General features: G+C 39.1%; 1 protein-coding gene across 7 annotated transcripts in view; it reads right to left on the reverse strand.

The window, feature by feature from the left end:
- Positions 1–264: 264 nt before the first annotated feature.
- Positions 265–26,383, reverse strand: part of CCDC144A (coiled-coil domain containing 144A) — a 108,099-nt gene continuing 81,980 nt past the window's right edge. For all 7 annotated transcript variants that reach the window (XM_050763860.1, XM_050763856.1, XM_050763861.1 and 4 more), the window contains 5 exons: positions 10,840–11,133; positions 10,019–10,239; positions 7,554–7,758; positions 4,050–4,092; positions 265–499 (listed from right to left, as the gene is read on the reverse strand). In XM_050763860.1, the coding sequence (XP_050619817.1) occupies positions 363–499; positions 4,050–4,092; positions 7,554–7,758; positions 10,019–10,239; positions 10,840–11,133 (900 nt within the window). In that variant the 3' untranslated portion in view covers positions 265–362. The remainder of the gene's footprint in view (positions 500–4,049; positions 4,093–7,553; positions 7,759–10,018; positions 10,240–10,839; positions 11,134–26,383) is intronic.

Consider the following 26,383-nt stretch of genomic DNA (forward strand, 5'->3'; position numbering starts at 1 on the left):
ACCAAAATAATGTCTATCTAAACTTAAATCTATCACTATATATAAAGATAAAAATTATAAAATATAAATAAGCCATCAGTTGACTCCACTAAATTGTTAATGGCAACTTGATTATTTGGCTGTTTAAACAGCTAACATTTGGGTGGTTTGAGTAAGTAAAACTCAATAATAGTGGTTTTCATTCGCAAAATCACTTAAAAGTTAGCTGAAGAGGCCAAGAAACATTATTTAAAATACTATACAAATTTTCATCAGACATGTATAATACAGAATATTTCCCTTTAGTAAAAATGTTCACATCATATACTTAATGGGAAACAAAATATCATGTCAACAGCCCAGAAATAAAATTGCCTTATCTTTCAGATCATGTATTTTCTGCTTAAAATCTGTGCATATTCTTTTGTTGCTTCCAACACTGGATCTTGATTCAGATTTTTCTGGTATGCAGATTCTGGAGGAGAAGCTACATATGGTTCAGGTTCACATTTAGTAGCAGCTGAAAAGAAAAAGCAAGAATTATATTATCATTATCATTATTATTATTTTAAGATAGGGTCTCACTGTTTCACCTGTGCTGGAGTGCCGTGGTGTGATCACAGGACACTGCAGTCTCGTCCTCCCAGGCTTAAGCAATTCTCCTGCCTCGGACCCAGGTACTTGGAACTGCAGGCATGAGCCACTGTGCCTGGCAAGTTTTTGTATTTTTTATAGGGGCAGGGTTAGTCATGGTGCCCAGGCTACTCTCAAACTCCTGGGCTCCAGTGATCTGCCTGCCTCAGGCTCCCAAAGTGCTGGGATTACAGATGTGAGCCAACATGCCTGGCCAAAGAATTATATTCTATATATCTCATAGTTAACTAAGCGTAAGTCAGTAAAAAAGAGTTGAGAGTTTTTTCAGTGTTAATAAGAATGAAAAGTATGTATGACTACAATGATAAGTTATTATTAGATAAGAATCTGGGGAGGTTCCAAGATGGCCAAATAGGAACAGCTCCAGTCTACAGCTCCCAATGTGAGCAATGAAGAACACGGGTGACTTCTGTATTTCCAACTGAGGTACTGGGTTCATCTCACTGGGGCTCACCGGGGCTTGTCAGACAGTGTGCAGCCCATGGAGTGTGAGCCAAAGCAGGGCAGGGCATTGCCTTACCCAGGAAGTACAAGGGGTTGGGGAATTCCCTTTCCTAGCCAAGGGAAGCTGTGACAGGCTGTACCTGGAAAAATGGGACACTTCCACCCTAATACTGTGCTTTTCCAACGGTCTTAGCAAATGGCACACCAGCAGATTATATCCTGCGCCTGGCTAGGAGGGTCCCATGCCCACAAAGCCCAGCTCACTGCTAGCACAGCAGTCTGAGATCCATCTGCAAGGCAGCAGTGAGACTGGGGGAGGGGCATCCACCATTAATGAGGCTGGAGTCAGTAAAGTGGCGGGAAGCTCAAACTGGGTGGAGCCCACTTCAGCTCAGGGAGGCCTGCCTGCCTCTGTAGACTCCACCTCAGGGGGCAGGGCATAGCTGAACAAAAGGCTGGAGAAACTTCTGCAGACTTACACATCCCTGTCTGACAGCTTTGAATAGAGTAGTGGTTCTCTCAGCATGGAGTTTGAGATCTGAGAACAGATAGACTGCCTCCTCAGGTGGGTCCCTGACCCTGGAGTGGACTAACTGGGAGACACCTCCCAGCAGGGACTGACTGACACCTCATACAGGCGGCTGCCCCTCTGATATGAAGCTTCCAGAGGATGGATCAGGTAGCAACATTAGCTGTTCTGCAATATTTGCTCTTCTGCAGCCTCTGCTGGTGATACCCAGGCAAACAGGGTCTGGAGTGGACCTCCAGCAAGCTCCAACAGATCTGCAGCTGAGGGTCCAGGCTGTTAGAAGGAAAACTAATAAACAGAAAGGACATCCACACCTAAACCCCATCTGTACGTCACCATCATCAAAGACTAAAGGTAGATAAAACCACAAAGATGGGGAGAAACCAGAGCAGAAAAGCTGAAAATTCTAAAAATCAGAGTGCCTCTTCTCCTCCAAAGGAACGCAGCTTCTCACCCGCAATGGAACAAATCTGGACGGAGAATTACTTTGACGAGCTGAGAGAAGAAGGCTTCAGATGATAGGTAATAACATGCCAAATTGTAAAGACCATCAATGCTAGGAAGAAACCGCATCAACTGACGAGTAAAATAACCAGCTAACATCACAATGATAGGATGAAATTCATACATAACAATATTAACCTTAAATGTAAATGGACTAAATGCTCCAATTAGAAGACACAGACTGGAAAATTGGATAAAGAGTCAAGACGCATCAGTGTACTGTATTCAGGAGACCCATCTCACGTGCAGAGACACACACAGGCTCAAATAACGGGATGGAGGAAGATCTACCAAGCAAATGGAAAACAAAAAGGCAGGGGTTGCAATCCTAGTCTATGATAAAACAGACTTTAAACTAACAAAGATTAAAAGAGACAAAGAAGGCCATTACATAATAGTAAAGGGATCAATTCAACAAGAAGAGCTAACTATCCTAAATATATATGCACCCAACACAGGAGCACCCAGATACATAAAGCAAGTTCTTAGAGACCAACAAAGAAACTTAGACTCCCACACAATAATAATGGGAGACTTTAACACCCCACTGTCAACATTAGACAGATCAACAAGACAGAAAGTTAACAAGAATATCCAGGAATTGAACTCTGGTCTCACCAAGCAGACCTAATAGACATCTACAGAACTCTCCACTCCAAATCAACAGAATATACATTCTTTTCAGCACCACATCACACTTATTCCAAAATTGACCACATAGGTGGAAGTAAAGCACTCCTCTGCAAATGTCAAAGAACAGAAATCACAACAAACTGTCTCGAAGACCACGGTGCAATCAAATTAGAACTCAGGATTAAGAAACTCACTCAAAACCGCACAACTACATGGAAACTGAATAACCGGCTCCTGAATGACTACTGGGTAAATAGCAAAATGAAGGCAGAAATAAAGATGTTCTTTGAAACCAATGAGAACCAAGACACAATATACCAGAATCTCTGGGACACATTTAAAGCAGTGTGTACAGGGAAACTTATAGCACTAAATGCCCACAAGAGAAAGCAGGAAAGATCTAAAATCGACACCCTAACACCACGATTAAAAGAACTAGAGAAGCAAAAGCAAACACATTCAAAACTAGCAGAAGGCAAGAAACAACTAAGATCAGAGCAGGACTGAAGGAGATAGAGACACACACACACAAAAACCCTTCAAAAAAATCAATGAACCCAGGAGTTGGTTTTTTGAAAAGATCAACAAAATTGATAGACCGTTAGCAAGACTAATAAAGAAGAAAAGACAGAAGAATCAAACAGATGCAATAAAAAATGAAAAAGGGGATATCACCACCGATCCCCCCACTGTGGAGTTCTGTGCAGTCCAGTTTGGCTGGATGCTGGAGCAAAGCAGCAGAGTACAGTTAGTGGTGAGAGATAAACCTGAGTAACATGACAAGAACCAAATGAATGTGGGTGTTTATATTCCATGTTAAGAATTTTGGAACATTTCCTGAGGGCAAAAGTAAACCAATGACACTGTAAATGACTGGAGACTTAAAGTATTACCTCTCAAGTGACTGTTTATAAACTGTAACTGCTTGACTAGGTTACTAGATGAGACTGGAGTGTTTTGGCCTTAAAAATCACTACCATAACCCTGAGAAGCTGATGATGCCTTTGTTTTCTGAGAATAGCTTCTGTGTGCTGGCTGACAGTTCCATAGGGATGGTAGAAGTGAAGTATAGAGCCAGACTTCTTGATTTTTCTTTTTCAAGTTATGGAATGTGATGAATTCATGAGGCATAAGTACGCTCTTCATTATACATGTTCAATTTTTCACATCTTTCATCAGATGTGTATAAGAAAGAATATTTAATGTAGTATCTATTAGCCCAAGAATGGAAAGGGATATCATTTGCAGTTTATTTTAGACATATATTACTTAATCCAAATTTAATTCATAAATTTTGGTAACATACCTGTTACTTCTCTAGTTATATCATTTTGCAACTTCTGCTGCATCTGAAATAAGACAAATATTATTTATAATGTTTAAGAAGAGACATTATCATGGTAAGGAGCATCAATTACAAAACATGGCCTTTAAATAATACTTTTAGAGACCAGACCTAACTTGAAGAATGCTTATATTTAAGAAAATCACATAAATTCCTATTTTAAGTTTAGATAATGGAGAACATATATGTGTTATGCCGTTTAATCTCACAAAAGTACAATTAATATTGGTCTGTTGGATCTACATCATTTCAAAAGTGTGATGTTTTCCCTTATTAGTACAGAGGTTAAATAATTCAAGTCATATTTTGCAATGAATTCATTACTTTCCCATTCTTATCAAAACTCTGCCTTTTATCAAGGTCTAATCAGTTTTTCACTCTAATGAATAGTTCCTTAAAATGAACTCTCCATTATCCACTTTTAGAAAATAGTAATTTTAAAGTATGTTCTTTGCTATTAATTCAGCACAGAATCTTTAATACATACTTGAAGAAAGCAGTATTGTTGTGATGCCATGTGAAAGTTCCACTGGAAAAATATTATGATATTTATTATGATTAACATTTCTTTATTTATATAGATGCAAAGATTTCAAAAAATTTACATGAAAACAAGAATATAGGTTAGAGCCAGTTTTCAATCTTAGTTTCTTTGATTCAGTAATGTCTAGAATTAAAAACTAGGAAAACAATATAGTTATTTAACCGCAACTTTGATTTCTTTTCAGAAATTAGTACCCATTTTTTTAAGCATCTGGCAAGTTATAGTTATCTACTTAATTATGAAAGATGTGGGAATATTTCAAACTTATTGCCAGTGTCTCTATCTAGAGTGCTCTTATTTAAACCTTTTGTAGAATAGGTATTCTCTCACTAAATGTCCAGAACAGGGTCTGAGATAGTTTATGGTGATAACGATAATGATATCTAATGCCTTTACAAATTTTAGGTGTCAAGTCAGTTTTTCTTTTTTTTTACTAACAGGTTTACCAATATTTTGAGACTCCTTTCCATAACATTTCTGTGACAAAAACATTATAGATAGGCTTTATAGAGTAAGTAACATGACAACAGCATTACCAGCCAGACCATATAAAAGTAGTAATTCAACACCAGATAAAGAAGAAAGCCTTTCTTCAAAGAACACTAGATATTGTCATTCATAAACACTACATAAAAAGTACATTTTTACATGATTCAAATTAAGACACTACTACTGTAATGTTTTTATCTTTTCTCCGAAACACTCTTCTGGCTAAATATTTCTAATGTAATAGATTCTGTTATTTCTTTATACCCCATTCACAAATATTTTCATAACACCTCAATTTTGTTAACATAAAAATGAAATAATCTTAACAAATTGCTTACTTTTATACTTGTTGGGAACAAGTCCCCCAAAATCTGGCCATAAACTGGCCCCAAAACTGGCCATAAACAAAATCTCTGCAGCACTGTGACAGGTTCATGATGGCCATAACGCCCTCGCTGGAAGGTTGTGGGTTTACTGGAGTGAGGACAAGGAACACCTGGCCCGCCCAGGGCGGAAAACCGCTTAAAGGCATTCTTAAGCTACAAACAGTAGCATGAGCAATCTGTGCCTTAAGGACACACTCCTGCTGCAGTTAACTAGCCCAACTTATTCCTTTAATTCGGCTCATCCCTTCATTTCCCATAAGGGATACTTTTAGTTAATTTAATATCTATAGAAACAATGCTTATGACTGGTTTGCTGTTAATAAATACATGGGTAAATCTCTGCTCACGGCTCTCAGCTCTGAATGCTGTGAGACCCCTGATTTCCCACTTCACCCCTCTATATTTCTGTGTGTGTGTCTTTAATTCCTCTAGTGCCACTGGGTTAGGGTCTCCCCGACCGAGCTGGTCTCGGCAATACTGAAGAAATCATAACTCTGTAGAGAGAGAATACTTTTTGTATAACAACTTTAAGTAAAGGTCATTTTCTCTCCAAACTCTTCAATAAGAGTACATGGTAGAAGTCACTGCCTATCTTCCAACCCAGAGTGGCCTCCCCCTACATCAATTCTCTTCCAGCCTTTCCCTGATCCTTGAATATTTCACCACATAAATGACAGTGGAGGGCAGCTGCCTTTGGGAAAGAGATCCCAGGTCAGATGCAAAAGCAGAGGGAAAAAGGACAGACCCAGAACACAGGGAGGGAGTGCCTCTGGGATGGGAACCCAAAAGCTTAGGAAAGGGGTTTTGAGTGTTGATGGTTCCAATTTTTTCCTGGCCAGTTAAAGGCCGGGGTGGCTTTACCTATTTTCAGAAGTAAAAACAGGCAAATATTAAGTGACTTTTAAAAAGTCCTTTCGGCCGGGCGCGGTGGCTCAAGCCTGTAATCCCAGCACTTTGGGAGGCCGAGACGGGCGAATCACGAGTTCAGGAGATCGAGACCATCCTGGCTAACACGGTGAAACCCCGTCTCTACTAAAATACAAAAAAAATTAGCCGGGCGAGGTGGCGGGCGCCTGTACTCCCAGCTACTCGGGAGGCTGAGGCAGGAGAATGGCGTGAACCCGGGAGGCGGGGCTTGCAGTGAGCTGAGATCCGGCCACTGCACTCCAGCCTGGGCAACAGAGCCAGACTCCGTCTCAAAAAAAAAAAAAAAAAGAACAGAATTGATTCTGTTTGGTCACATTTGCTATTGAAGGACTCTAGATATCATTGCCATCTTAGTCACCAATCACTCCAGTTATGGCCAAGTAGAGAGACATAACTTATGTGAGCTTTACTTTAAAAATTCAAATATTTGTTTCATTTAACTATTTCAAAACCACTGTACAACCACATAACAATAGACACATTTTACTAAAATTGGGATTAAAACACTGTAAATGCAATAGCAATTTTTATACAAATTTTTATAACCAGATGTACTCATGTAAGAAAATCACAAAACTTTTAACTTAAAGAACAGATTAATCAAGTGTTGCAGGTTTATATAACATATAAAAGTATTCACCTTGGATCCTTTTAAATAATAAACATCCATGTGTGGTTAGTGTTTGGACACCAATCATTCACATATGATGAGGGGTAGAAAATCTGAGATGATGCAGAAAAACTTTAAAAGTGACCCCACGCACACTAAACCCTTTAAAAGTGAACCCCAGACAAAGTAAAATCAGTTAGTAAGACAAAGCACATCAAAGTATACCTTTGGTTAAAATCTAACTTAATTGCAGTTTTTAAAGAAATTTAAAATGTGTCAGTTTGGTTACGTTTATTGAATAAAGTTAACAAAGGAGTAATCTCTTATGAATGAGAGCTCCAGGGACTTAAAAATAACTGTAAAATTTCTGTCTCCTCTCTTTATTAACACAGATAATTATTACCTTTACTTGACCATACACCAGACAATTAAGTAACTGAGTATTTCACCAAATAACATACAAGAATTAGATCAGACATGTGAACACCAAAGGAAAAAAGATAACTAACCTTCAACAAGTAGCTCTCCATGCTCTCAGGAGCAGACTTCTTTTTTCTTGGAATATGTTTTCTGTTGAGATCTTCACTATCATTAAGATTTCCAGCACAAGGTGGCTCTAGGATGGGCCTTGTACTACAAGCAGCGAATGGAGATCTGGTCAGCTCTTTCTCCACAGTAAGTTGTGCACTGACCTCTGCTATCTTCTCATTAGTTCTATGAAGATTGCAAAAGACAAACGCTTAGTATTTCCTTTTTTCCTAAATGATTCCTAAATGACTTCAATTGTTCTAAAAGTTGCCATAAGAGTAAATAGAATATACCATAAGCCGTGTTTTAACTCTGAAAATGTGTTAGAGCATGCCTACTGTATCCAATTATAGTTTTAACATTGTTCTAAAGAAGTACATATGTTTCTAGGGGGATTTCTAACAAACAAGTAGTTCAAAGGAGGGAGGGGACAGAAAAGACTATCAATGATGTATCGCTTCACAGTTAACACTTGTTGCCTGTCTGGAATGACTCTACTTACAAGATTCTTAAGATGCCATTAGAATTACTTGTATTCCAAGGGTAACTATGTGAAATGATGAAGATATTAATTAGCTTGACAAAATAACCATTTCATTGCATATAAATATATCAAAACATCACATTGTACTCCTTAAATATATACAATTAAAAAACTAAAAGTAAAAATACAAGCTAGAAATACTTGTATTTAGTAAAACAGAGATTTTTTTTTTTTTTTAATTTATTTATTATTATTGTACTTTAAGTTGTAGGGTACATGTGCATAACGTGCAGGTTTGTTACATATGTATACTTGTGCCATGTTGGTGTGCTGCACCCATCAACTCATCATTTACATCAGGTATAACTCCCAATGCAATCCCTCCCCCCTCCCCCCTCCCCATGATAGGCCCCTGTGTGTGATGTTCCCCTTCCTGAGTCCAAGTGATCTCATTGATCAGTTCCCACCTATGAGTGAGAACATGCGGTGTTTGGTTTTCTGTTCTTGTGATAGTTTGCTAAGAATGATGGTTTCCAGCTGCATCCATGTCCCTACAAAGGACACAAACTCATCCTTTTTGATGGCTGCATAGTATTCCATGGTGTATATGTGCCACATTTTCTTAATCCAATCTGCCACTGATGGACATTTGGGTTGATTCCAAGTCTTTGCTATTGTGAATAGTGCCGCAATAAACATACATGTGCATGTGTCTTTATAGCAGCATAATTTATAATCCTTTGGGTATATACCCAGTAATGGGATGGCTGGGTCATATGGTACATCTAGTTCTAGATCCTTGAGGAATCGCCATACTGTTTTCCATAATGGTTGAACTAGTTTACAATCCCACCAACAGTGTAAAAGTGTTCCTATTTCTCCACATCCTCTCCAGCACCTGTTGTTTCCTGACTTTTTAATGATCGCCATTCTAACTGGTGTGAGATGGTATCTCATTGTGGTTTTGATTTGCATTTCTCTGATGGCCAGTGATGATGAGCATTTTTTCATGTGTCTGTTGGCTGTATGAATGTCTTCTTTTGAGAAATGTCTGTAAAACAGAGATTTTCTAAAAAACTATCTCTCAAAGACATTTTCAAACAATTGTTTTCACCGCCCTTGTACTTTTCACCCATTATCTGGAAAAAAATTGAGCATTTGTCACTGAGGAATCATTCAGGGCGACTTTTCCTAGGGGAGAATAAGACTGCTGAAATCAAAGAGAACTAAGGCAGCATCGAGGACAATCAGCTCCTAACACTGTGGCCCATGCACCAGAGGTGGGGCCTGCCTTTTCTGTCTTCCACATACCCGCTCAGGCTGACCAAGGTGTTATTTTTGATCACTTAGTAAGTTGTACTTCCCCTCAACTCTATGTTAATCATTCTCTACTTCACAGGTGTGCCTTTATGTGGAGTGGAAAACGACACAGAACACTTCTTCTCAAGGCACCCTCTAATGATCACAATCAAGCAAAGTGAATTTACTGAGTGCCAGAATGTGCCCAGAGTAGTCGTACTTGACCCTTTCGGTTTTCAGCTGTCATCTTCCAAAAATTAAATTCATTAATATTTCAAATAAAGGGAATACGGACAAGCAAGTTTTATAATGGCATCACTGTCTAAATTATGAAGCTTCACAAATACTTAGCTGAAACCCTAATAGATCAGGTTAACTATATAAGAATATTAAGGGGTGGGGGGAAGTCACGTAAAACCAAAAGCTGGAGAGACATGAACTGTCCTGGACTAAGATGTTAAAGGTTATGTTCATTTACTATTTTCAATTTTACTTAAAGGTTAAGCTTATTTACTATTTATAATTTACAATTTTCCAAAATTGTATAATCTAGTAAGCTTTCACTTCCCACAAATCTCCTGAATCTGTTTCACTAAAAGTTATGCTTTTGAAGGCAAATTAATGAGCTTAACTTATTTTCTATGATTCTGTGTACTGACTTACCTATTCAGTTCATTTGACAAGGATTCTCTAACTTTTACTTCTTCTAGGTAGAGTTCCTTATATCTTTCTAATTCGGTTTTATTAAAGTCGGCTGATGAAGTGTTTATTCTGGAGATTTCAGATTCCAGATTTTTGATTGTGAGTTCCATCTGAGTTTTTACTGAAGTAGTATTATCCTCCCTTAACTGTGCTAACTGTTCTTGAGATACTGCTGCTTGTTTCTAAAATAAATTAAAAGGGAACATTTTAAAAGTAATTATAACCTGAATAATTACTGTATATTTGTTTCCTTTTGTTCGGAGTCAGTGATTCTGAGAACAATTTTAAGTATGTGATTCAGAGAACAATTTTAAGAACAATGTGAAGAAAGAAAGAAGTTCAAGCTTAACATATTATCAGTACCAACTGCATTAATAATTGAATCTGAATTGTAGAACAATTCTGCAAAGAATGACAGAATCAAGTTTACATTTTAAAAGTGGAACAATGTAACTTAAAAGCAGTTCAACAGTATGGTATAATTTCTAAATCACAATTTTTTTTTTTTTTACTTTTTCTATTAGTCTTGTATTATGCCAACTGGCTTTAGTAATCAAATGATTCTCTAGTGATAATTATTATTATGGAAGATCAATTTAGTTATAAGAATAAGAATGAAGGAAACGAAAATATTTAAATGGAGAAACAAATACCACCTTCCTTCTAGAAGTCTACCAAAGAAATTGCTGTCAGGAAAGTAGAGAAAACACGTATGATGTATATATCCAAAATAAAATTTGCAGTGAAATGAATGAAAGCACATTACAGATAAATAAACCAACCTGCAAGGTGAGAATGGCTTCGTTTAATTTTTCTGCTATCTCTTTCTTTGCTTTTTCTTCAATCAACAGTTTATGCTGTTCAGCTTCAACACATTCTAACATATTTCTCTCCATATAACTTTTGAGGTTTACTACTTCTCGTTTCAGCTGCTTCTTATTCTTCTGTAGTGTTTCACATTGCTTTCGTATTGCTTTCATAGAGAATAATGTCTGTTGAAGTTGAAGAACTTCATTCTCTGCATCCAGATGTAGACATCGTAAAGGTGCAGTTTCCTGTGCTTCTATAAGGTCAACCTGCATGAGTAAAACAATATAGTTTTGTAATGAAGAAGGTAGACTGAGAATGGTCTAACATAAAACTAATAATATTTTAAATAAATTCAGTTGCAATAAAATGTTACCTATACTGTTATAGATTCATAAAATACAGACCCTTGGATTACTCAGAAAATTAAAAACAAAGTTAAAATCACCAGAATTCACAAAAATTTGTCCTTTACTTTCATCATCTTTGCCACACAACATTTGGACTTGATCTTAGACTTCTGCTTTCCTATGATTGTTTCATGGCTGTCCTCCTTAAAATGGCTCTAAGTCACCCCGTTAGCACAAAGTCTCTTATTGCTGTAACCCACTATCATTCTCCATAATTTGTAATGAAGTTTTAAGGGCATCATATTGAATTATTTGGGCCTGAGTCAATAAATGGCTCCCATAATAAGACTCTGAAAATAAGACTCTAATGAATAAATCTTGAAAAAAAATGGATTCCAATACCATAAGCCTTTTGCTGAACTGCAAATGTCTTATGCTAATTTGAGTTACATTTCAAAGAGTAATGATACTTGGAATTAAGAAGCAATCACATCTCCTAGTATAAAAGTTCAATGGCATGATCCACACCATTTTTCTGAAGAAAAATGGCTTAATTCAGTAGTATAGTCTTGTAATTCATTGTTACTTTACACAAAATAAGGGAGCACATTAAACAATGACAACAAAAAATTGCACTGAAATTTCAGTGGTGCTGAGTTGGACAGAACTGCTTTCCTTTAGAGGAAATAATTATGATTGTTTTTTATTTTATAAAGGTAAATGAAGCAGTGGTTTTAAAACATCTACAAATTGCTTGCCACTTCTCCCATGATATTCCCTCTCCTGAATACAAGCTGGCATTGACAACCGGCTTCTTGTGAACATAATGTGGCAGAACTGCTGGGTGACTTCTAAGGTGGGGTTACAAAAAGTCATACAGCTTCTACTTGACTCTTTCTCTCTAGGGACACTTGTCCTTAAAATGCAGCCAACATGCTGTGAGAAAGCCCAAACCACACCGTGAATCCTCATGTAGGTAGGTGTTCAAGCTGACTTCTCTAACTAACGTCCCAGCCAAAAGCCAGCTTCAAATGCTGCACAGGTGAATGAACAAGGCTTTAGACGATTCTAGTTCTCAGCTTTAAGTTGCCTCAGCTGATGCCAAGTAAAGAAAAAGTGAGCTGGCCCCACTGAGCCTTGCCTAAAACTGCAGACTGTGAACAAAATAGATGTTGTTTTGAAACACTGCATTTTGTTATATACCAAAAAATAACTAATACAGATATTGACACTACATATGGAATGCATAACAAAACAACAAAAACTACTAAAACATGTTGGATTATCATTGGACCAGGAGTTAAGTGGAAGATGAAAGGACCTACAGAAGAATAAGCATGAAAACAAGAAGAGTCTTAAAGAGACTGTTTGTGGAAGCCCAATGGTCCTCGAAGAAGATGGTAGGAAGGGTTTCACGGATAGTGAAGAAAATGATACTGGAACCTGAAGGAAATTGCACTGTTACTACACAGCCACTGAAAGTAAAACCAATGCAAGAGATAAGCTAAAGAAAGACGACTACATATAAAGGAACCAGGACTTTCTGGGTTCAAGTATCTGTTTCCTTTTTATAGCCTCTCCACATGTCAGATTCCCAAATATAGACAGTCCTTGACTTAGCATGGTTCGACTCACCATTTTCTGACTTTTTATAATAGTGTGAAAATGATATGTGTTGAGTAACAAAATGGTATGTGTAAGCCTCTTGGCTTACAGGGGTGGTTACATCAGGATAAAGTCACTGTAAATGGAAATTATTATAAATGGAAAACCCACCCACAACTTCTGATATTTGCAATTTATGATGGCCTATAAATTGAAAATATCAGTCATAACAAATGCAAACATCATCCAGACATAACCCCATCCTAACTTGAGGGGCACCTGTATTGCTGAGATAAATGGCCTCTGGGATAAGATCAAATCCAGGGTGCTGCCAGGAGAACACAGTCTGAAGGTGAAGCCAAGATTGTCAGTGTAAGACCCTTTCTTAAGACCTCAGAAAGATTTAAGGTGGTGCCTCAAATTCCCTTAAAGATCTTAAGGGTATATGCATCTTTTTTTTTTTTAATTTATTTATTATTATTATACTTTAAGTTCTAGGGTACATGTGCATAACGTGCAGGTTTGTTACATATGTATACTTGTGCCATGTTGGTGTGCTGCACCCATCAACTCGTCAGCACCCATCAACTCGTCATTTACATCAGGTATAACTCCCAATGCAATCCCTCCCCCCTACCCCCTCCCCATGATAGGCCCCGGTGTGTGATGTTCCCCTTCCCGAGTCCAGGTGATCTCATTGATCAGTTCCCACCTATGAGTGAGAACATGCGGTGTTTGGTTTTCTGTTCTTGTGATAGTTTGCTAAGAATGATGGTTTCCAGCTGCATCCATGTCCCTACAAAGGACACAAACTCATCCTTTTTGATGGCTGCATAGTATTCCATGGTGTATATGTGCCACATTTTCTTAATCCAATCTGTCACTGATGGACATTTGGGTTGATTCCAAGTCTTTGCTATTGTGAATAGTGCCGCAATAAACATACATGTGCATGTGTCTTTATAGCAGCATAATTTATAATCCTTTGGGTATATACCCAGTAATGGGATGGCTGGGTCATATGGTACATCTAGTTCTAGATCCTTGAGGAATCGCCATACTGTTTTCCATAATGGTTGAACTAGTTTACAATCCCACCAACAGTGTAAAAGTGTTCCTATTTCTCCACATCCTCTCCAGCACCTGTTGTTTCCTGACTTTTTAATGATCGCCATTCTAACTGGTGTGAGATGGTATCTCATTGTGGTTTTGATTTGCATTTCTCTGATGGCCAGTGATGATGAGCATTTTTTCATGTGTCTGTTGGCTGTATGAATGTCTTCTTTTGAGAAATGTCTGTTCATATCCTTTGCCCACTTTTTGATGGGGTTGTTTGTTTTTTTCTTGTAAATTTGTTTGAGTTCTTTGTAGGTTCTGGATATTAGCCCTTTGTCAGATAAGTAGACTGCAAAAATTTTCTCCCATTCTGTAGGTTGCCTGTTCACTCTGATGGTAGTTTCTTTTGCTGTGCAGAAGCTCTTTAGTTTAATGAGATCCCATTTGTCAATTTTGGCTTTTGCTGCCGTTGCTTTTGGTGGTTTAGACATGAAGTCTTTGCCCATGCCTATGTCCTGAATGGTACTACCTAGGTTTTCCTCTAGGATTTTTATGGTATTAGGTCTAACATTTAAGTCTCTAATCCATCTTGAATTAATTTTCGTATAAGGAGTAAGGAAAGGATCCAGTTTCAGCTTTCTACTTATGGTTAGCCAGTTTTCCCAGCACCATTTGTTAAATAGGGAATCCTTTCCCCATTTCTTGTTTCTCTCAGGTTTGTCAAAGATCAGATGGCTGTAGATGTGTGGTATTATTTCTGAGGACTCTGTTCTGTTCTATTGGTCTATATCTCTGTTTTGGTACCAGTACCATGCTGTTTTGGTTACTGTAGCCTTGTAGTATAGTTTGAAGTCAGGTAGCGTGATGCCTCCGGCTTTGTTCTTTTGACTTAGGATTGTCTTGGAGATGCGGGCTCTTTTTTGGTTCCATATGAACTTTAAAGCAGTTTTTTCCAATTCTGTGAAGAAACTCATTGGTAGCTTGATGGGGGGTATATGCATCTTAAGGCACTGTCCTACTACAGCTTCACAGGAAGCACAAGGTGAAGTGCTTATCTCAAAGAGATCTGGACAAGAGGTTTTTCCATGACAAGAACCCAAGTAAAATTCACAAGAGACTCTAAGTATTTAAGAGAATCGTAGTAACAATAACACTGCTTGCTAGCTTGGATTAAAAGACACCAAGACAGTAAAAATGAAGAGGCCTTAGGACCTAAGAAGTTCTATAGGGAGAAAGCTGGCTGAGGAAACTACTTAGCTGAAAACACAGGTCATTGCTTATGAAAAGGATACTAAAAGGATACAACAAAGAACCAAGAAGGCAGCACAAACAACCACAGAGGATGGTTCCCACGAAGTCCAAATCAAAGAAGTGGAAGTACACATCAGGCTGTATTTCAGAACTGCTATGGTCTAGTATTTCGTTTGTGACTCCCATTTTCTCTCTGTTCAATAGGAGGGTCTCTAGCAGTTTAGGAGAATGCTGGGTGGGTGAGTTGTAGATAACTTGTCCCTTTAGTTAAGTCTTTGTGTTGACAAGATATGCACTCAAGGGGTTATACCACAGAAACCACAACCCAGGGTGAAACCCTACTGGAGGTGATAAAGATGGTAGGATCTTGCACTTCAAGCCTGAGCTTGCTGCCATATTAAATGAAACGTGTATATGTGTGGTGGGGAGTTAGGATCTTGCACTTTAAGCCTGAGCCTGCCATACAAAATGAAACCTGTGCATAGGGTGGGAGGTAATAATTACAAATGAGTGTGTTTTTCAAGTGGTAGAAATTTTTAGAATTGTAGTTATAGGGCTAATTGTGCAGGTTTAAAAACATGTCTATACATTCCTTAATATGCACAGCATAGACAAAGATATCATCGAGATGGCTGACTGGGAATATCCAGCACTCATCTCTTTGAAAAAGAAAAACCAAACCAGCAAGTAGGTAACCACACCTTGAGGAAAGCATCAAAGACAGCATACTGGAATTCAGCAGGAAATTGATAGGGATCCTCTGATGACAGAAAGAAAGGGAACTGAGGTAGCCAGTCCAGCCAGGATCATCTCAAAGCCAGGACAGATTCCCCCAAATCCCTAGCCCCACAGCCCCCTATACCTGTGGTAATAGGTGGTCACCTAATAGCCCACCAGGGAAACTGTTCTAGGTCAAAGGGATCCTAAGTGTGTGCTCTCCAGAGCCTGGGAGCCACTGACTGATACCACTGCCACCAACAGCAGCCCTGTCCCCTTCAGTGGCAGTACTATGCATACCTGTGCATACGTTTAGGAGGCCGGAGAACTGGCCCACTCAAGTGTACCATGAAGGAGCCTGAGAACAAGCCTGCCAAACCCACCAGGGGCAGTGCCCATGTGAGCCATATGAGAGCCTGAAGACAAGGCTATTTTGCTTGTTTCTGCTGTTGTTGCTTCAGTGCTCACATACACTGTCCAGGGCCCTGAGGAGCAGCCCACCCCAACCAGGTCTGTGTGCATTTACCCAGGCGCCATCTACCACTAACACCAAGGACAGTCCTACTGCCCCACCGGCACCTGCACAAGGCATCCAGGAGCATAAAGACAGGGCTGCCTCACCAGCCACTGACAAAGTCTCTTGCACATGCCTTCAGTGAACCTGTGGACAAACCTGCTCCACACACTGCCATAGGTACCCACCCAAATATTCCTCACAGGCGCCTAGAGAAATGCCCATGCAGCCTGCTTTCACCACTACCAGTGCCCATGCATGCTACCAAGGGATCCGAGGTCCGACCCCCAGCTGCTACTGTCATCTCCAGTGCCACAAGTGTCACCAAGGTCCTTTGGGCTGGCCTGCTACTGCCACCTCTGATCCCAGCACACACCACCTGGAAGCCCAAGGGCCAGCCCACTCAGGTACCCTACTGCCACCAAAAACTGGCAAGCCTGTCCTGGTGCTGCCAGTCTAGTACTTGTATATGCCATCAATGTGCCTGAGGACTGGCCTGCTGTCCTCCCCATCACCATCAAGGCCTCACCACAACATCCCCCACTACTAACAATTACACCGTAAGCCACTGAGGAACTTACCTGACACTGATGTTGATTACAGCAGAAGAAAACATAAGTATATGGAGACTACACCAATGCACCTCCCCCATCATCAATGCCAAAGCACCATATTCAACCAACAACATAGATACATCTACAGAAAAAAGTCGACACCTAAAACTACACGAAGTGACTGTTACACCAGCTGCACAGCTATCAACATAAAGGACACAAGAAGTATGAAAAATCAAAGAAACATGACACTTCCAAAGGAATACAGTAATTCTCCAGTAACAAATCCCAAAGAAAACAAAACCTATAAAATTCAAAATAATGATCTTAAGGAAACATAGTGAGATATACAATAATGCAAAGGAATCAGGAAAGATTCCTGATAGGAAAGATAGATAATACAAAGGAATCAGGAAAACAATTTATGATCTAAATAAGAAATTCAACAATGAAAAAGACAGCATTCAAAGGAACCAAACAGAAATCCTGGAACTGAGAATTCAATACATAAAATAAAAACAACTGAAAATGTTGGCAATAGACTAGATCAAGCAGAAGAATGAATTTCTGAACTTGAAGAGAGGTCTTTATATGAGGTCAGACAAATAAAAAGCAAAAAGGAAAAAAAAACAAAAGAAAAGAAAAAGAAAGAAGACAGTGTATGTTATATATGGGCCATCATGAGCCAAAAATTTTTCGAATATTGGGAGTTGCAGAAATAGAAGAGATGGGAAAAGGCACAGAAAACCAATCTAATGAAATAATAGCTGAAAAACTCCCAAGTCTTGTGAGAGATATAAACATCTAGATACAGATATCTCAAAGATCCCCAAAGAAATACAATTTAAAAAGTCTTCTCTGAGGCACATCACAGTCAAATGTTAAAAGTCAAAGACAAAGAGCAAGAGAAAAACACCAAGTCACATGCAAGGGAATCTGTATCAGACAAACAGCATATTTCTCAGCAGAAACCTTAGAGGACAGGAGAGAATGAGATGATATATTTAATATGCAGGAAGAAAGAGACTGCCTGTCAAGAATACTATATCCAGCAAAGCTATCCTTTAAAACTGAAAAAGAGGGGCCAGGTGCAGTGGCTCATCCCTGTAATCCTAGCACTTTGGGAGGCCAAGGTGGGAAGATTGCCTGAGCTCAGGAGTTCAAGACCAGCCTGGGCAGTATGGCAAAACCCCATCTCTACTAAAAATACAAAAAAATTAGCCAAGCATGGTGGCTCATGCTTGTAGTCCCAGCTACTCAGGAGGTTGAGGCATGAAAATTGCTTGAACTTGGGAGGCAGAGGTTGCAGTGAACTGAGTTCATGCCACTGAACTCCAGCTGGGGCAACAGAGTGAGACTCTGTCTCCAATAAATAAATAAATAAAACTGAAAAAGAAATAATGTCTCAGACAAGCAAAACCTGAAGGAATGCATCACCACTAGACTGATCCTACAAGAAATGCTTACAGGAGTCCTCAATCTGGAAGCAAAAGACAGTGTCTACCACCATGAAAATCAAAAAACTATAAAACTCATTGGTAGAGCAGGTACAAAAATGAAAAAGAGAAAGGAATCAAACATTATCACTACAGGAAACCACTAAATTGTAGAGGTAAACAATAAAAGAGGAAAAAAGGAACAGAGGATAGACAAAACAATCACGAAACAATTATTAAAATGAAAGGAGTAAGTCCTTACCTATCAATAAAAACCTTGACTATACCTGATTTAAATTCCTCAAATAAAGATATAGATAGAATGGATGGATTACAAAAAAGACCAAATGATATGCTGCCTACAAGAAACTCACTTCACCTGTAAAGTCACATAGCCTGCAAGTGAAAGGATGGAAGGATATTCCATGCAAATGAAAACCAAAAGCACGCAGGAGTAGTTATATTTATATTAGACAAAATAGATCTTAAGTTAAACAAAAAAAGAGAAAAAGAAGATCATTATATAATAATAACAGGATCAATTCAGCAAGAGGATACAATAGTTATAAAGGTATATGCACTCAACACCTGAGCACACAGATATATAACGCAAACATCACTGAAACTAAAGAGACAGATAGTCCCCAGTACAATAATAGATAGGGACTCCAACACCTGACTTTCAGCATTGAAGGGAACATCTAAACAGAAAACTGACAAAGAAACATCAAAATGAACCTGCACTATAGACCACATGGACCTAGCTGACACTTAGACATTTCATTAAAAAGCTGCAGAATACACATTCTTCTCATTAGCACAAAGAACATTCTCCAGAATAGACCATATATTGCATTTAAAAACTCATAGCTAGTATTTTCTCAAACCACATTGGAATAAAAATGGAAATCAATAACGACAAAAACTTTGTAAACTGTACAAACACATGGAAATTAAACAGCCTGCTTATGAATGAACAACTGGGCCAATCAATAAATTAAGAAAAAGATTAAAAATACCTTGAAACCAATGAAAATGGGGAAAAAAATCAACCCCTATAGAAAGTGACAAAAGAAGCACTAAGAGGGCGATTTATAGCAATTAACAGCTACATCCAAAAAAGAGAAAGACTTCAAATAAACAACCTAACAATGTACCTGAAGAAACCAAAAAAGCAAGAACGGACCCAAAACTCAAACATAGTAGAAGGAAAGAAATGATAAAGGCAGGGCAGAACTGAATGAGGTAGAGTAAAAAAGCAAAACAAACAAACAAAACATCCTTCAAAGTAAAAGATGATTTTTGGAAAATATAAACACAACTGATAAACTAACCATATTAAACAAGAAAAAAGAGAAAACTCAAGTAAATAAAAAGAGAAACAGAGAAGTATATATTAAAACTGATACCAAAGAAATAGATGGGGTCATGAGAGACTATTATGAACAACTATATGCCAACAGACTACAAAACCTAGGGAAAATGTATACATTCCTGGAAATGTATAACCAGCTAGAATGAACCAAGAAGAAATGGAAACCTGAACAGACCAATAACAGGTAATGTAATTGAATCAGCAATAAAGTATCCCCACAAAGAAATGTCTAAAATTGGGTTAAGTTTACTCTGAATTCTTCTACAGTTTTAAGGAAAAACTAACACCAATTTTTCATAAATTATTCCAAAATCTTCATAGTTTATTCTAAAGGTCAGTATTACTCTAAGGTCAAACCCAGACAGAGACACAAAAACAAAACTATATGCCAATATCCCTGAAGGACACAGATACAAAAATCATCAGAGAAATAAAGGGGATCCAAACTGGAAAATAGAAAGTCAAATTGTCTCCCAGTGCACATGACCTGATCTCATATACAGAAAACCATAAATATGCCACCAAAAAAGTCTGTTAGAACTAAAAAATTCAGCAAGGTTCAGGCCACAAAATCAGCATATAAAAACAGTGCCAATGGCATGTGTAACATTTCTATACACTAATAATCAACTAGAATAAAAAGACATCAAGAAGGCAGTCCCACTACTCTAGCTACAAAATAATAAAATGCCTCAGAAAAAGTTAAAGAGATAAAAGACCTTTACAAACAAACAAACAAACAAACAAACAAACAAACTACAAGACGAAAGAAATTGTAGAGGACACAAATATGGAAAGATATTGCATGCTCACAGACTGGAAGAATATTGGTTAAATGACTTTAACCAATATTCTTCCAGAAAGAATGTAGACTGAAAGCGGTCTACAGATTCAATGCAAGCTCTATTAAATACCAATTTTTGATGTTTTTAGGGGGAAACAAGATGGTCACCACATGCAGCCAGGAAATGCCTCTCTGTGAGAAAGAAACCAAAATATCAAGTAAATAATCACACTTCAAGCAGGTCTTTGGAGAGAAAACACTGAAATTTGATAGAGAGGTAATGCAGGCATCAAGGATGAAGAGGAAGAAATCTGGGAAGCCTGCACAGAGTCACCAAGCACTAGAATCACTCCCCAATCCAGAAACTAAGGAAGGGGTGAGTGAAGGAACTGTGCAGCACCACACTCCCAGCAAGGAACTCTGGGATACTAGCTCCCAGAGATCCCTGCACCCACAAAGACACCTGAATTGGCAAGAGGAACTGGCTGGCGAATAGTCATAGGCAGAGCTCAAACCTGCATACAGCCCAGAGGGTTTGGCACCTGGTGCAGCTGCAGCAAAACATGACCATAGGCACCCATCCCCCAAGGCTCTCCACCTTGTTCTGAATGACTCTAGCTCCTGTTTACCACCAGGCCAGCAGACAGTAGGGCTGCATTTACCATGGGACTGCAGCATATCTGGTCTGTGTACCTTTTTGTCCACCAGTCCCTCCCAAGGCCCCTGCCTGGCTACTCACACAAGGGTAAGCACACAGCATAGCCTCCACTGCCCCATCTGAGTGCTTTGTCAGAGGCCTGGGAGTAGTTCAGCCCCCATCCCCAGCACAGCCAATGCTCAACCCCATGGGACCAGAAGACAAAGTCATGAACCTGGTCTCGATACCCCCAGGATTCAAGCACGCTGCTCAAGTATATTGAGCTGGTATCTGTGGCCTGAGCTCAAGAACAGGAGAAGTTTCCTCTCTCAGAATGCCAAGAAGAGGGAGGCCTGAGTTCATATGCCAGTGTGGGAGCCAAGTGAGCTCCCTCTACAACAGCAGTCCTCAACCTTTTTGGCACCAGGGGCTGGCTTCGTGGAAAATAATTTTTCCACAGATGGCGGGGGTGAGGATGGTTTCACGATGGCACTATTCCATCTCAGATCATCAGGCATTAGATTCTCATTAAGAGCACGCAACCTAGATCCCTCACGTAGACAGTTCACAACAGGGCTTGTGCTCCTATGAGAAGCTAATGCCACTGCTGATGTGACAAGAGGCAAAGCTCAGGTGGTAATGCTCACTCACCAGCCCTCCCCTCACCTCCTGCTGTGCGGCCCAGTTCCTAACAGGCCACTGACTGGTAGTGGTCCACCACCTGGAGGTTGGGAACCCTGTTCTACAAGACCTGTCCAGGAAGGGTGTAACCTGTCTGTCCACGGCCTCTGCCTGAGGGAGCCTGAAACAGCTAATAGTCCAGTGATCTGGGTATGGAAGGATGGGAGACAAAACTGCCTAGTTGGGCCTGCCCTGGGGGCAGACAATGGAGGGAGGCCTGGTTGGGCAAGTGCGGCTGGGTGGTCCCCACAACCGTCTGCTGGGCAAAATACCCTGGGCCATGGGCACCACACCAGCTGCACCCCACAGAACCACAGCCCTGCCTGGGGATCCTCCCGCCTTGACCGACATTGTATCAACAGACCACCCGCAGACACACAGACATACTCTACAACCTGCTCTGACTCTACTAAGCCCAGAGGACCAGCAGGTCTCCAGGGAGTTGTTGGTCTCTTAGCAACCTAACTTGTGGCTTGGGCCGCCCTAAGGGTGGGAGGTGTGCAGCCCATAAAATTCATGTGTGGCACCAGTGATTGGAGGGGGCTCTCCCAAGTTCCAGGAACTGATTTGGTGAGGGGGGTTATCTCTCACCTTCCCAATCCTACTTCTCCCTCTTCCCCAGAGCACTGCGGCAAACACACTGAAATAGAAAAGAGGCTTGCCAGCCCGTACTCTAGAGCACCATCTCCTGGATTGCAGACTGAATTACACCACCAAACAAAAATTATTATATACCTTCAACACACATCTGTGAAACCCAGTGCAGGAAAGTAGCCACAACGAAGGAACCTGTGTGGAGTCCTGGCCATCTGAAACCACCCAGAAACAAAGCCAATCAACGATACACAATACACACCACAAACCCTCAAAGGGAAGAAAAGAACATAAAAACAAAAATCCCCATCCAAATGACAGGAATTTCAAAAAGATAAAGAAACTGCAGCACTCTCAGATGAGGAATAATCAGCACAAGGACTCCAACAATTCAACAAATCAGAGAGTTTCATTACCTCCAAAAAAATCACACTAGCTCCCCAGCAATAAAATCTCACCAGATTGAAGTGTAATGACATGCTTTATGACAGACATGCGATTCAGAATCTCAACGACAACAAAGCTCAATGAGATTAAAGAGAAAGCTGAAACCCAATCCAAGGAACCAGTATAACCATCCAGGAGTTGAAACACGACATAGCCTTTTTTAAAAAGAGGCAAATTGAACTTCTGGAGCTGCAAAATTCAACACAGGAGGGAACTTCAAAACCAGATGAGACCAAGTAGAGGAAAGGATTACAGAAGTCAAAGATCAGTCTTTTGAATCAACCGAGACAAAAATAAAGAAAAAACAATTTTAAAAATGAACAAAACATCTGAGGAATGTGGGATTTTGTAAAGACACCAATCTATGACTCATTGGCATTGCTGAGAGAGAAGGAGAGAGAGTATGCAACTTGGAAAACATCTGAGGATACAGTTCATGAAAATTTCCCCAATCTCATGAGAGGTTGATGGAAAAATTCAAGAAATTCACAGAACCTCTACAACCATCCCCAAAATACACAGCCCATTAGACTTTCCAAGGTCAACATGAAAGGAAAAATCTTACAGGCAGCTAAAACACCTGCATCAGGTGAACAGCTGACCTCTTTCTGGCAAAAACCTTATAAGCCAGATGAAAGTGGGGCCTATTTTCAGCACCCTTAAAGAAATTTCAGCCAAGAACTTCATGTAACTCTAATCTAAGCCTCATCAGTGACAGAGAAATACAATCTTTTCCAGACAAACACTAAGGGAATTCATTACCACTAGACCAGACTTATAAGATATTCTTAAGGGGGTCCTAAATATGGAAAGGAAAGAATAATACCCATTACCACAAAAACACACTTAAGTACATAGACCACAGACCCTATTACACAACTATACAATCAAGAGTACAAAGCAACCAGCTAAACACATCATGGCAGAGTCAAAATCTCACATATAAATATTAACACTGAATTCAATGGTCTAAATGCCTCACTTAAAAGGCACAGAGTGGCACGTTGAATTAAAAAAACAAACCAACAACAAGAACTAACAGTCTGCTATCTTCAGAAGACACATCTCACATGTAATGCACCCACAGGCTCTGAGCAAAGGGATGGACAAAGATCTGTCACCCCTTGCAAAAAACAAACTTTAAACCAACAACAGCCAAAAAACAGACTTTACACCACAACAGCCAAAAAAGAACAAAGAAGGGCATTACACAATGATAAAGGACTCAATTCACCAAGAAGATATCCCTATCCTAAATACATACCCACCCAACACTGGAACACCCAGATTCAAAAACAACCAAGTCCTTCCAGACCTACCAAAAGACTCAGTCACACAATAACAGTGGGAGGCTTTAACACCTCATTGATAGTGTTAAGGCAAATCATCGAGACAAAAAACTAACAAAGAAATTCTGGGCTTAAATTTAACACTTGACTAATTGCACCTAATAGACATCTACAGAATACTCCACCAAACAACCACAGAACACACTTTTTTCTCATCTGCACAAAGAACTTACTCCAAGATCAACAATATGCTTGGCCATAAAGCAAGTCGTAATAAATTTTTTAAAAATGAAATCACACGACACCATACTCTTGGACTACACTGCAATAAAAATAGAAATGAATACCAAAAAGATCTCTGAAAATCACACAATTACATGGAAATCAAACAACTGGCTCCTAAATGACATTAGGAAAAGAAATAATTTAAGGCAGAAATCAAAAAATTATTTGTAATAAGCAAAAAGAAACATTATACCAAAACTTCTGGGATACAGCAAAAGCAGCATAAGAGGAAAGCTCATAGCACAAAACAAATATGTCGAAAAGTTAGATCAGTAATTAACAAGCTGACACTGTGCTGAGAGGAACTACAAAACAAGAACAAAAATCCCCAAAGTTGGCAGCAGAAAAGAAATAACTAAAATCAGAGTATACCTGAGAAATTTGAGGCCCCAAAATCCATACAAAGGATCAATGAAACCAAAAGGATAAATGATACTGAAGGCCACTAGTTAGACAAATTAAAACAAAACAAAACAAAACAACAAAACAGAGAACATCAAATAAGCACAATCAGAAATGACAAAGATGACATTACAACCAACCCCATAGAAATACAAAAGATCCTCAGAGACTACAATGAACACCACTGTATGCACACAAACTAGAATATCTAGAAGAAATGGATAATCCCTGGAAACACAACTTAACAAAGATTGAACCAGGAGGAAATTAAAATTATGAACAGATGAATAACAAGTTCTGTAATTGAATCAGTAATAAAAAACCTACTAGCCAAAAACAGATCCAGATCAGACTGACTCACAGCCAATTTCCACCAGACACACAAAGAAAAGCTGTTAACAAACCTACTGAAACTATTCCAAAATATTGAGGAGATACTTCTCCCTAACTCATTGTATGATGCCAGCGTCATCTTGATACTAAAAGCCAGCAAAGACACAACAAATAAAGAAAACACAGCCCAATATCCCCAATGAATGTAGACAACAAAGTCCTCAACAAAATATCAGCAAACAAAATCCAGCAACACATCAAAAACTTACTTCACCACAATAAAGTCGGCTTTATATTTGTGATTCAAGTTGGTTCAAAGTACACAAATCAATAAATGTGTTTAACCACATAAACAGAGTGAAAAAGAAAAACCATATGATCATCTCAAAAGATGCAAAAAAGCTTTCAATAACGTCCATCATTCCTTCATGAAAAAAACACTCAACAGATTAGGCATCAAAGAAATAGACCTCAAAATAATAAGGGACCCTCGGTAACAAACCCACAGCTAAAACCATACAGAATGGGCAAAAGCTGGAAGTAGGGACTGAGTGCAGTGGCTCATGCTTGTAACCCCAGCATGTTGGGAGGTGAAGACAGTAGAATCACTTGAGGCCAGGAGTCTGAGACCAGCCTGGGCAACACAGTTAGACCTTGTCTCTATAAAACAATAAAGAAAAAAATTAAAGAAAAAGGAACAAAAAAAGTTGGAAGCATTCCCCTTGACAACTGGAACAAGACAAGGATGCCCAGTCTCACCACATGTATTAAACATAGTATTGGAACTCCTAGTCAGAGCAATCAGGCAAAAGAAAGAAAGAAAAGGCATCCAAAAAGGAAAAGATGCCAAACTATCTCTCTTTGTGGATGATATGATTCTATACCTAGAAAACTTGAAAGAGTCTTCCAATTTATCCTGGAACTGATAAATGACTTCAGTCAGGACACAATCATTCTACCAAATCATTCTACCAAAAAGACACATGCACCCATATGTTCACTGCAGAACTATTCACAATAGCAAAGATATGGAATGAAGCCAGAAGCTCATCAATGGTGCACTGGATTAAGAAAACGTAGCACATAAACAATATGTAATACTATGCAGTTATAAAAAGAACAAAATACTGTCCTTTGCAGCAACACGGATGCAGTTGGAGGGTATTATCCTAAGCAAACTGATGCGGAAACAGGTAACTAAATACTACA

The sequence above is a fragment of the Macaca thibetana genome, chromosome 16 (genome assembly GCF_024542745.1).
Source record: "Macaca thibetana thibetana isolate TM-01 chromosome 16, ASM2454274v1, whole genome shotgun sequence".
In the NCBI taxonomy this organism is placed as follows: Eukaryota; Metazoa; Chordata; class Mammalia; order Primates; family Cercopithecidae; genus Macaca; species Macaca thibetana.